Source organism: Mya arenaria, chromosome 16 (genome assembly GCF_026914265.1).
Source record: "Mya arenaria isolate MELC-2E11 chromosome 16, ASM2691426v1".
NCBI lineage: Eukaryota > Metazoa > Mollusca > Bivalvia > Myida > Myidae > Mya > Mya arenaria.
In genome coordinates this window covers 21,257,352-21,270,805 of record NC_069137.1, presented here as the reverse complement: position 1 = coordinate 21,270,805, position 13,454 = coordinate 21,257,352, and the positions used below count along the sequence as shown (strand labels likewise).

The 13,454-nt window shown below is 30.5% G+C and overlaps 1 protein-coding gene across 8 annotated transcripts in view; it reads left to right on the top strand.

Moving 5' to 3' along the window:
- Positions 1 to 13,217, top strand: part of LOC128221219 (transcription factor 12-like) — a 95,573-nt gene extending 82,356 nt beyond the window's left edge. For 2 of the 8 annotated variants that reach the window (XM_052929729.1, XM_052929727.1), the window contains 6 exons: positions 1,060 to 1,092; positions 2,928 to 3,008; positions 4,633 to 4,671; positions 5,355 to 5,500; positions 5,971 to 6,095; positions 6,824 to 13,217. In XM_052929729.1, the coding sequence (XP_052785689.1) occupies positions 1,060 to 1,092; positions 2,928 to 3,008; positions 4,633 to 4,671; positions 5,355 to 5,500; positions 5,971 to 6,095; positions 6,824 to 6,856 (457 nt within the window). In that variant the 3' untranslated portion in view covers positions 6,857 to 13,217. Of the gene's footprint in view, positions 1 to 1,059; positions 1,093 to 2,927; positions 3,009 to 3,852; positions 3,892 to 4,632; positions 4,672 to 5,354; positions 5,501 to 5,970; positions 6,096 to 6,823 lie in introns of all 8 variants that reach the window. The other 6 variants (XM_052929734.1, XM_052929732.1, XM_052929728.1 and 3 more) reach the window with 5 other exon arrangements.
- The last annotated feature ends 237 nt before the right edge of the window (positions 13,218 to 13,454 follow it).

The following is a 13,454-nucleotide window of genomic DNA, read 5'->3' as shown; positions in this document are numbered from 1 at the left end:
CAGAATTATGAATCATGCACGTTTTGTTTTCTCCTGAGAGTTATATGTATACGTCTCTGTTAACATGATAGCCAATTAAAAGGCCTTTGAATTCCTCTTTTTGTAGCATATGTTTTTTTAAGAAAAAAAATGCAAAAAAATAAATATTGCACCTACTTTTTGACTTAGGCCAATAAGATATTCCTCTAGTATTTTATCAAGAATATAAGAATGATAATAAACTTATCAAAAAGAGAACAAAGTTAAAACATAGTGCAGTAGTTGAAGTCAAAAGATTATTATTTATAACATTGAAAGAATGATAATAAACTAATCAGAATTTGACAGTGTTAAACAATATGATAACACAATGCAGTAGAATAGACTGCTTTTACTGTTGTTTGCAAATGAACTTAGCATTTCAAGGCATTGGAGCAATGATTGATTGATGCTTTTGCTCCGAAAATAATTGTGTCCAATAAACCCAAGTCAATTTCGAATAATCTAAGTGGTAACCTGTCAATGGACCTAACACATGAAAAGAAGCTGCCTGCTATTGCCACTGTTTGAAAACATTCTTTCATGTATCAACATGAAACTTACTTCAAAGGGGTGTCCTTATACACTTCCAAAGAATCCATACACGTTAAGTTTCTATTGGTTTCACCCAAACTGACCCTTCAAACTGAAGCCTGAAATAAGGCTTTGCAAAGTGCTGAAAACTTACTGTTCGAAATTGGTTGGAGCTTTGGGTGGGTGGGGGTTTGCTAAGTTTATTTGCAAACAGATGTTTGAAGGTAATTATTGCTTCTCAATTCAAATAATTGAAAGAAAAAGGTGAAATTAAGTTTTTTATTATGATGAAATGAATATGTTATATAAACTGTTAAAGTGTTTACAAATCAATAACTGATTGTATCAGTTTTAGTTTTGTATAAATTGATTGTTTGAAAATATTGGTTTAGAATTTATTAATGAAAGAATGTTTAATATAGAAGGCAATTATTTTTTCTCAACAAATGGGTGGAAAATTCTCCATTTTTTTATTTGTTATTATTAATGACATCTTGTATCTTTTAGTTCCCATGACGACCCCCTTGATGACCTTGATGGGTAAGATAGTTGCTATGGTTACCCATCTGTTGTTATGTAACATGTTGGTTACTATGGAGAAAGAATGATTTACACATAAATTACTACATGATTACTATGGGTGTGGTGAAACAAATCAATCCCTGTGTTTTTGCATGAAATAGCCAGTTATTAAACAATTCAACAAGGTAAAAATTAATTCCATTAATGAGGTTGTGGTGGATACGAAATTCCCTGTGTTATTTGCATGAATTACAAAATTAAGACTTCCATATATATTTCAAATTTATAATGATTGGTCGTCAAGATAGCTACATATAATCGTACTTGTAACATGTCTGTATTTTGCATATAGTTTGGAGATTTTAGATGTTCCTTTGCATATCAATAATGTTCATATTAAGAAATATTCAGAATTAATCCTGAAATCAGAATCAAAAGCTTTAAAGTTCAGACTATCGTACATGATTTGTTAGAAGTAGTTTTTTGGATAGAAATGTTCCATACAAATAGTAAGAAATACTTTGAAATCGATATTCATTGCTTTGAAAAAGATGATAGCATAATTATGTTGAAGCCCTTTTACCATGTCCTATGAAAAAAATGAAATAAAAAGTAACCAACATGTTTGACATTATATTAAGTTTAATACCGGTCATCTTTTTCTTTCAAAAGTACAAGTAGTTTGTGTGTAGTTGTGGTTATATAGTTAACTCGGACTCGAACTGATTTAGAAACTCACAAGTCAAGTTAAGTGTTATTAACTTTTGTGTTTAAGTACTCACTTTATACTTTGCATGGCAAGTTTTTACTTACATACCATAGAAGTCATGTGTTGCGTTTATATGACAAGATTTAACATAAGGGGCAATTTCTTCCCGTTTGGATAATTTCTCCCATTAGCAAATATGTGCATATAAATGCAAATACCAATGGGGTAAAAATAAACACGGGAGAATTTTCTCCTATTGGCAAATATGTGCATGTCATTGCAAATACCAATGGGAAAAAAATACACATGGGAAAATTTTCTCCCATTGGCACATATGTGTTTATCATTGCAAATACCAATGGGAAAAAGTTTACCCACGGGAGCATATTTGCTCAATGTCTGGAGATAGGGTGTACTTACCTCAAGACTATTGCATGTCATAAAAACGTAACCATAGAATCATAGAATATGATGATAGTATGGCAGTGTATGGAAAGCAAAAATACATACAATTTACTGACTCTTGAACAGTTGTAATCATTATGCAATAATGCACTGTGCATGTTACTGTTCTGATCAGCATTTCTGACAGCTCTTTGCCATTATAAAATGTATCATTTGCGCAGGGGCTGATTTTATTTAGCAATTCACAAAATATCTTAAGAATGGCCATGGTATGTAATGTATATATATGCATTTTGCATGCTTTAGTATATAATGAAAGGTTCTTAATTATTTGGCATTAGAATCGTTTTTAAAAGTAGTTTTCTTTAGACATGAATTCAATGCAATTTATGAGACATTTTAATAATCAGGCACTTTTGCCTACAAATAGAATGATATTGAATAGGGAACTGGCATGGTGCTGTGCAGGGCGTAATGCTGTGTATGTCTGGAATAACACTATGCCTGGAATATTGCTGTGCTGACAAAATTTCAAACCTGATAAATCAATGAGAAAACGTTTCAGGCCTTAACATTAAAATTATTGTCAACGTTTTTGTCAAACAAACTTGAAAATAATCAAAGGCGAACATAGTTTGATTCAATATCCGATTTTGGTGTCATCATTAAAGTTGTTGAATTATATTTTGCATAGCAGCGGAATGTTTACGTTGTTTAGAGTCAATGATTTATTTTTCAGTTCCGGAGATGAGGATGAAAGTCCGGAGACAAAGGCGGAACGGGAGAGATTACGGAGACAGGCGAACAACGCAAGAGAAAGGTATGTCGATTTTATCCTGTGGAAATTAATCCTAATATCTGAAACTGTAAAAATGATAATGTCCATTATAAATCGAATGATAAAGATAATGTCCGTAAAATATTCATTGGTATTGTCCATTATATTTATGTAACAAATTTTGCTAAAAAAAAATCACTGCATTCTACTGTTTTTATTTCTTTCAACAGAATTCCCAAATACCAAAACTTCCATTTCTTTCCCGTGCATTGTTCGTAAACATGTTTCAGTTTTAAGTCTGGGATTATCAAACTTTGGCACAAAATTTATAAAACATTTCCTATCAAAATCAAATTTCTTCTCAGTTTTTGTTATATATTTATTATTATTTTATAATGGACATTATCATTTTGTGTCGATAATTGGACATTACCATTTTTACTAAAGTAACAGTTTGAATGCAGTGTATTTTTGGTGAAATTTGCTGTCTTTTAATGGTCGTTTTCTCAATGTAAAAAAGTGTCAATTTTACCCATAATTAAATGGCAAAGTTACCTTGAGAAATATAAGAAAACCCCAATATATTTCTGTTTTAAAACAAACAATACCATTTTTGGACCAATTTTACCGATTCTGTCAAATATTTATAGTTAAATGTTGCTTTTATGCCAACTTTATCATTTGTTAAGCATTTTGACTTTGTCTGCTTTAATTTCCATATGGAAAATCACAGGCAGTAGAAAAAATACCTATTGTCTGCTTAAATTTCCAAACACACATTTTCAAATTTTACTCTCAGTCTGCTTAAAATTCCAAACAGGCTGTTAAAAAAATTTGACCAATGAAATCACTGCACTTCAAACTGTTCTTTTACTTCATATAAAAGGACACAAGTGCAGAGACAAACGAACAATGACCGTGAAAGGTACGTCTGCTTTGGTTTTGGGAATTCGGCCATGCCAAATTGATTCTATGTTTAGTGGGGTCGTCTGGTCAGTAGGTTTTTTAGATTGAAATGCGCACAATATAGGTTTATGCCATTTGTTTGTTTTTTAATTTTAATGCTTTATCAAGTTTAACCAATTTGACTAGATATTAAAATTAAAAAAAGAACAGGTACAGATAAAAAAATGTTAGCCTTTATAAAAATCTTTTTTTTTAATTGATACATTTAGTCACATACGCCCTTGTTAAAAGATCGCCAAAGTATCTCTCACATGTTTTTATGGTAAACTATAGCTTTATAATTTGTAAAGATAATAAATAAATTATTGTCTAATCCACATTTAAGTTGGTGACAGTGTTTCTAGGCATACCTTCTTGACAAAGTTTGATCATGAGATAAATCACTCAAGTTACTACACAGTCGTGCTTATTTTAAATTTAAATGCTGTTGGTTTACATATTAATGTGGCATACTAAACTGATCATATTTTTAATTAACTTCAAAATCTAGCTCCTTTTTAATGAAATTGATATAATTGTGATTAATTTCACTTTGATGGGTGCTCCAAATAAATCACAAAATTTGTTTGACTTTGATAGGTGCTATAAATAGGCGACACAATCTAAATATAGAATCAATCTGATATGGTCATGGGATGTTGACATAAATGTACATGTTAAGGGGTGAACGTCAATGTAAAACTGTTTTTACACTTCATAGCACCAAGGAGAAGAGGCAAGCTAACAATGACAGAGAAAGGTATGTCAGTTTATCCTGTGAAAATGATAATGTCCTTTATATGTGAAAAGGGTAATGTCCCCTATATGTGAGAATGGTAATGTCCACTACATGTGAAAAAAATTCCCATTATGATTATGTGAAAATGATAATGTCCTTTATATGTGAAAATAATAATGTCCTTTATATGTGGAATTGATAATGGTTTTATATGTGAAAATGGTAAGGTCCTTTATATGTTAAAATGATCATGTTCTCTTTATGTGAAAATGAAATTCCTGTTATATGTGAAAATGATAATGTATGCTATATGTGAAAATGATAATAGCAATTATATGTGTAAAGGATAATTTCCATTTTAATATATGTGAACAGATTAATATCCATCATATGTGAAAATATTATTATCCATTATATGTGTAAAGGATAATTTCCATTTTGACAAATGTGAAAAGAATAATATCCATTATATGTGAAAGGATACTATCAATTATATGTGAATGATAATATTGATTATGTGTAAAAACTATTAATATCAAGTTTATGTGAAAATGATTATGTTCATTATATGTGAATGATAATGTCCATTATATGTGAAAAAGGTAATATCCATTATACATCTGCAAGAAAGTTCACACCCCTAAAAATCTCTGTAATTCTTAAATCATTGAATTGTTTAAAATATAAAATGATTTTTTTTTCAGAGTCCGAGTGCGTGACATCAACGAAGCTTTTAAGGAACTCGGATCAATGGTGACAATACATTGTGGTACAACTCAGCCACTAACGAAACTCATGGTGCTTCAGCAGGCTGTAAACGTTATAACTACGCTAGAAACTCAAGTTAGAGGTTAGTATTTCAAGTATTTCAAGAATTCGTCTGTGTTCATAAACAATGCATTATGGGACAGCTCCACTGTTGTCGACTGTTATATCTAAGCTAGAAACTCAAGTTAGAAGTTAGTGTTCCAACAATTTGTCTATATTTATTAACAATGCATTAACAAGATTAGTGGATCCAGGTTGGGGGTGTGCCCCATGTTTACTTTAAACTTCAATATAGGAGAATAAAAAGTAATGAAATACACCCAAAATGCACCATTTTGGACTAGAAATTGTTTTTCTATGACCGAATTTAAGGCATAGATGCCACAATCAGCTGTTTCTGAGACAAAAAAAATGTCAATCTGTGAGAGTGCAGCTTTAAAAATCAGCTAATCCCAAGAAGGCACTTTCAATTGTTCTGCCCTTCATGTAAGCTTGGAGAGACATCCAAATCCAAAAGAGTTATTTTTTACTGTTCACTACTTTGTGTTTTAGAGAGGAACTTAAATCCCAAAGCAGCATGTCTGAAGCGGCGGGAGGAGGAAAAAGCCGATGATATACCGGGCCGACCAATGAACGTAAATGCGGAGGATCTACAACAGGGCAATATGCCACCAAAGGTTTGTAATGTCCTTACTGTTATTATGTATATTCTGTAGCCTAAGTTTTGTGCCACCAAAGGTTTGTAATGTCCCTCTTAGCTATTATCTATGTTCTGTAGCCTAATTTGTGTGAACCAATGAACTTGGATGGGGAGGATTTACAACTGTCAATATGTCGCGAAACATTATTATACAGGGATGCCAATTTTCCTCTTTTCACCTGATTGCCTCTTATTGGTCACAAAACATTTAAATTAAAACTGTTGCCTTTTACCTGATCTATACATTTTTTGTATGAAGTGTGATGGGAATCCTTTTATTTCATTTCTTTTTTTGCCAATTTGCATTGGCATGCCTGGTTATACTGAAATAGAAAATGGTTCAAGAGCCATCCCATAAAAGAGTTAATTGTACGATAGATTTGAATATTGAATCATTTGGGTTGTAATATGATATATTTTGAAGCAACCAGTTTCACATGCAATGATAGTTTGTATTCTTTGCAATTGAAAGAATACTTTGGTGTCAACTTTATGTTAGATAATGCTCCTTGAATGTTGAGGTGTGTCCCTACAGACTGGTTTTACAAAATAGAAATGTGATGTTGAAAAGGGAACAGTTTTGACCAATTCAGAATGACCAACATCCATTTACCAAAAAATTAGGGCGAGGAAAATAAATAAAATATGAGTCAACATATTCATGTTAAAAAATATATTTTAACAATTATGTTTAATTTTTATCAGTGCCCACCAGACGGAGGGAAACCATGGTGGTAACGGAAACCATAGCAACACAGAATCTGCAGGAAAGATAAAATGAGCCACAAGAATAAAATAACCCACAATAAAATAAACTGAAACCATAATGACCAGCAACTGAGGAGACAACATCGTGTTGTGGTTCTTGCACGAATGTAAAGCCTTAACAGCTTTGCACCAGTTGGATCGGCCCGCTTAAATGAGGCTACATACCACATAGTGTTGAGGTTACTGTACACCATTTTTTTGGAGTTAAACTGATAAGTTTATGAAAGTAAGGTTTGTGAAACCACGATTTTGATGACTAAGTGATCTCGTCTAACATAAGGCTACATACCACAAAGTGTTGAGGTTACTATACACCAATTTTGGAGTGATCTCTGCGGTTATAAGTCAATAGACAATAAAACAGGGTTTGGCAAAAGTAAACAGCTTAAAGGGATTGGAAGAAGTCAAAAAGAATAGCCATTTTAGGCTATCAAACATATAATAAGTTTAATACCTTTAAGCAATTTTGTCTTATGGACTGAAAATAAGTAGAATGGCCAAGTGTTCAAACTTGGTAACAGGGTTAAAAGCAGATATGGACTGCTATGCTTGTAAAGGTCAAGGTCATAGAAGTGAAATGAGGTCAAAAAGGTTGTGCTGCAATTTGGTATTGAATAGAAGTGACATGAAATTATTCGATAGGATGCCAAATGCGTGGGTTTGTTTTACTTGACATTTCTTTGCTTGTGAAAGTGGCAGCAACATCTCACTGATTGAGATGTGATACCGAGTGCTCTCCGCGGGACAAACATTTAACTTTGCCTTGCATTAATGAAAAGAGTTGTATTGACCTTTAAGTGCTTGCTGGATGTGTTCAAGGTTTTTCCTTATGGTTGGAACTTATGTTTCTGTGTGAGGTATGAATTTTGGCAGCGGAATTTCGAAGTGTAAACTGAATATAATTTCTGTAACATGTTAGGTATATTAGAACAAATCCTTAGTTAAAGAAACAAAATGGTTTATTTTGATTGCTTACAAAGATATAGTTTATGGTGTTTGTATAAGTTTTATTGCACACATTACACTGAATTTGGAAATGAATTTGTCAAAGCCAAAACAAAGTATCAGGCAAGAATTTGTTTTGAATGTTAATAATTTTACACACTGAATATTTTTTCATGCACATTGCTGTTTGTCTATTGTTTAATTTAATTACATTAATCAATTGATTTCTATCTTTAAAGCTGTAGGTATACATCACGAGTGCTGATTTGCTCTTCCGAACAATAATTGCTTAAAAATCTGTGCCATTATCATAAACTTCCATGAATTGTGCATTTGGGTTGGAAATTTCCATGATTTTTGAATTAAGGTCAGAAATGAATATTGTATCTTGTTAAGAAATGTCAATGAATTTTGAATGAAGGTCAGAAATTTCCATGAATTTTGTATCTTGTTTAGAAATGTCAATGAATTTTGAATCTAGGTCGGATATTTCCATAAATTTTGAAACTTGTTAAGAAATTTCCATGAATTTTATATCTAATTCATAAATTTCCATGAATTTTATTTAGTAACTGAGAAAGAAATAAAGAATTGGTTCATTGTAATATACATGTAAAGAGGCTACAACAAACTGCTAGTGTCGTTATTCCCACGGTCAGCCACTTCCTCATGGGCTTGTTTTGATTAAGATCGTGGTCAATCTTGTCAGATTTTCGTTATTTTGCTACATATTTGTGTGAATTGAAAGCATGCTGAAGTACCATGAGTTTCGTTAGTGGTTGAGAATGCCATTTTCCTTTTTAGTGAAATAACTATGTACCAAATTTTGATTTTTACTGTTATAACTATGTATTTATGATTCAAACAATTTCAGTGAAATATCGTTTGTAGATCTGAGAAAAAATATACAAAAATTATTGACGGAAGTGTGAAGTTGTATACATGTATGAACTTTGATGAACTTACAAGCTCATTCTATAAATAGAATCATTCTATAAATAGTATCATGATGTCATTTGTATATATTTAGTAACATTTAATATTTTTTATGTCTTATATAAAATACATATTTTATTTGCAGAGATCAATTGTATGATAACATTTTAAAATGTTAAACTGTTGTACATTTAGGGTTATGATTGCTATGATGCTTTTTTCAATGTCTGCATTATTTTATATTATTTGATGTGCTATTATTTATATTTGTTCATTAAATTTTTTATGTAGCATTGAAGGATGACATGTGTGTGTAACTTATTTGGTATCAATTTGTTGAGGTTAAAAGCATATTGGATAAAGATGAAAATTTAAATAATAAAAAGAATTGTTAAAAAAATCCTCATTTTTTCACTACAAAATTGTGGAAAATATTTATTGTTTTCGTGCAAAAAACCAAAATCATTATAGCAATTTGATAAAATACTGTTGAATTTTTTGCTTTTCTGCTTTTCAAAGAAAAAAGATTGAGCTTTTGTGATATAGGCTTGCTATTTTTATTGTGAAAAAGATTAAACCATGGCCATAACTCAAAAACCATTCAAGATATTCAAATGAAACTTTGTACACGAGTTGCCAGGGATACAACTTACCATCAAGTTCCATAACTCTGGTTTCAATTTATGTTGAGTATTTCCCCTTTTTTGACTGAAAAATTACAGACAGGCATTGGTGTTCGCTCCGCTGTTCTCTTCTTGATGTATAACCAAATAAACTAGTTTGTTTGCTTGTATTCCAAATTAGGATTATGGTTTTTATACGTATGAACTTAGAAGAAAATAATTTAACATATTTATGTGTACATAAATTACAAAACTAAAAATGTGCTTTTTCCCGTGACTTTAAATACATTATACAAACTTGTGCCTTTAATTTTCAATACATTTTTAAAGGTAGATTATATTGTCTTTGAGTGGGAATGTATTAAAACTATTTAAGCAATTATCAAGGAAAGACATGCTAGATGAAAATAAAAATGTTTGGATGGCGATCATAACTCAGTTATGTCTGTCAGACAGATAATCATTAAAAAAATCCTCATGTATCAATTGTAATTATTTTTTTCTGTATTTGAAGATTGGTGATATTTTATGAATTTAATGAAAGCAGCTTTACATTTTTTAGACCTCTCGTGAATTATCATAATACGTATGTGCTTTCATTTAAGCAAGGTATACGTTTTTGCCATTGACCCGTTGCCAGTAATCAATTGAAAAACTCAGTTGATCGAATAATAGGATTTTTGAAATCAAAATGTTTTTCACTGTTTTTAAATTTTTGCCTCCTCTCGGATTCGAATCAGGGTGCCCAGGGCTGGGACACAATAACAAGGATGTGATTTCTGTAATGAATATAACTTTCGGTGCTCATTTGGTGATATACATGATGATCTTAAACAGAGCAAACAATTATCTTCTATATATTTTAGAAATCAAGAACAGCAAATACAAGTAGTTGCATTATTAAATGGATTGTCTCTGTCAAAAGATCAGGAAAATATTCAGTAATTGCTTTGAATGTATGCTCCCAGCTTCTCAAAAATCGTGTTAAATGGACAACCTCTGTCCAAAGATCAAGAAAAGTTTCATTACTGGCTTTTATGACTGTTTTCAACTCCTCAAAAAATGTGTAATCTCCCTTTAATAATGTGAAACTTCCATGCATTTTATGTGTATTTTAAAACCTAGGTGTTATTTAAATCAGTATTATCAAGTTTTCATGCATTAGCTGAGATGTAGCTTTACAGTGGGTGGAATTACATTTCTTGAAAAATCTGAAAGTCTGTTTCACTTAAGTATCGTTTTATCAGTTTTTCACAATGATTGCTTAAAAAATGTAATTTATTATATAACTATTTTTTTTGGTAAGAACACATTTTCTTGAAATACTGCAATTATTTTTTTATTATTTTGTAGATATGTTTTTTGATGAGGTTCATTTATAAAACACTTATAAATGCCCATATGGAAGCACATTAATTGCCATATGCCACTTACTGAAAATTATGTAATGTCACTAATGGAAAATTATGTCATGCCATTAGATGGAAAATAATAACATGTCACATTAAGGAAAATCATGTAATGTCACTTATTCGAAATTATGTTTTGCCACCTTTTAATGTTATGTCACTGTTTGAACAATTATGAAATGTCACTTAAGAAAAAATGTATTGTAACTTAAGACAAAATGTTTTGTCATTTTGGGGAAATTATGTAATGTCACTTATGGAAAACTATTTTACCACATTTTGAAAAATATGTTATGTCACTTATAGGAAAATCTTGTAATATCACTTAAGGAAAATAATGTAATGTCACTTAAGGACAATAATGTAATGTTGCTTAAGGAAAACAATGTAATGTCACTTAAAGAAAATAATGTAATGTCACTTAAGGAAAATAATGTAATCTCACTTAAGGAAAATATGTTATGTCACTTAAGGAAAATATGTTATGTCACTTAAGGAAAAATATGTAATTCCTTTTATTTAATACTTTTTTGTCACCTTTAGCAAATTTATGTAATGCCACTTACGGAAAATTGTTCTGCCACTTTTTGGAAAATTATGTAATGTCACTTATGGAAAACTGTTTTGCCATGTTTTGGAAAAGTATGTAATGTCACTTAATAAAATATTATGTTATGTACTGCTATATTCATTTTTGTGGAATACAAAGCAATTATTTTTTGGTCTTTAAACTGTTAAAAATATTGTTTATAAATCTTGTTCTTCCAATCTGATTATTGTTGTTGTTGTTGCTATTATGTTTTGTCAGAATGAATGTTTTACATGTGTAGCAAAAATGTCAAGTTTTTCATGTGCTTTAAGAATATATTTCTCTTAAATTGCAAAGTGTTGATCTTCATAAATGTATCTCATTTATACTAATTCTAGTATGTTTTTTAAAAAATAGGATAGGAGATGATTTTATTATGGTTTTATTTTAGAAACAAAAATTCTCTGTATAAAAAGTTATAAAAAAAAATGCACTCCATCAGAAAATTAGTGTTGCTATAAAAGAGGTTGCAAAACATTTCTTGTACAAATTTGTATTCTTGTTGACTTATTTTTGTGCACTACGTCATCGAGGTATGTGTACATTATGCACATGTAAAATGTCACATAAGAAAGTACAAGGAAATTGTTTTATGTCTGAATCAGCAAGCATACAAGTACAAGTTTTAATAAATGTTTCGAAAATAAAGTATGAAATTTTACTTCCACTTTTACATGTATGTGTAGGTACACATCTACACATACACATACATGTGTTAAGCAACCTCTCGACTGTCTGTTTTTACTCTCAAAGACAGACTTGTTTATTCAATGCAAAAAAATAATATTTTGGAGTTTTTAAATTTGGCATAAGAAAATATAATATAAATGTATCTTTAAGTTTTCCTAAAATGTTGATAAGTCAATTTCAAATATTAAAAAAGTGGTCATGACATATCAGTATTTATTTTTAAAGCAATGAAGTTATTGTAAAACCATTTACCATTGTTTGATTTTCATGGTGCAAACTGAACAAGTAGCATGTAATTCTACACATTAACATATGTGTAGATGTGTTTATGAATGTATGTATGTGTACGTGCGATTATTAATGTGTGTAGAACTTTATGCCTTCTTTGAATGAACTTTTATGCGTAAACATGACATTTATTGGGTGAAATTGGAAAGTTACTGAGGCAAAAAAAAAAGATTTTGTTTATTTTTTGTTTCTTTTAATTAGCAACAGTTTTGAAACTTTTGGGTCATTCTGATTATTCTCCTTAAAGACAAGATTAAAATTCACATTTGGTTTATTGATGGCAAACCTGCAAATCCTTTAGGCTAAGCAAACAAAATTTATGTCTGAATTTTCTTTAATCTGGTGGACTTGATTGAGTAACAGGAAACAAAAAGTGTCTTTTTTGGCCTGAGATAATATATATACAATATTCATGCATAAAGTTTACATACAATGTATTGTATTCATACAATGTGACACCCAATGTAGGCATATGTAAAACAGAACTGTACATACATACTGTTTGAATATATGTATACATGCATGTTTATGTTCTAAATAAACATATATTGAGCATTCAACATATGTGCTGTAAAGGTAAGCACAAATGTTTTAAGCATGCTTTTTATGGTATGCAAATATGTTGATATTTTTTGTCATTTTAGATGTCCATATGTAGCATACAAGTTTGTTTACACATATAATATGTAGTTGTGTACATATGTGTGTGTATTTGTACACGTGTATATGTGTAAATGTGTGTTTGAGTGTATATGTAGAACATTTTGCCTTCAGTAAATAAATTCAAATGTACAAGAACATGTTTGCCACAAGCTACTTGTGGAAAAATAAACAATAAATTTTATATACTTCCTCTGTGTATGTTTTATTTTTAGATTGTCCTTATTTCGAAGCTTGGTGTTGTCGCCGACATCTCAGGGTAACACCTTCATAAATGCCATACTTTTTACATAGATTTTACATCAGGCAATAATGACAAAGTGAAACCACATTATGTGCGTGACTCTGAATGTTAACAAACAACTCCACAAGAAGGGAGAAATGACTGTACAAATCACAATGACTATTTTAAAAGAAGGTTTGATCAA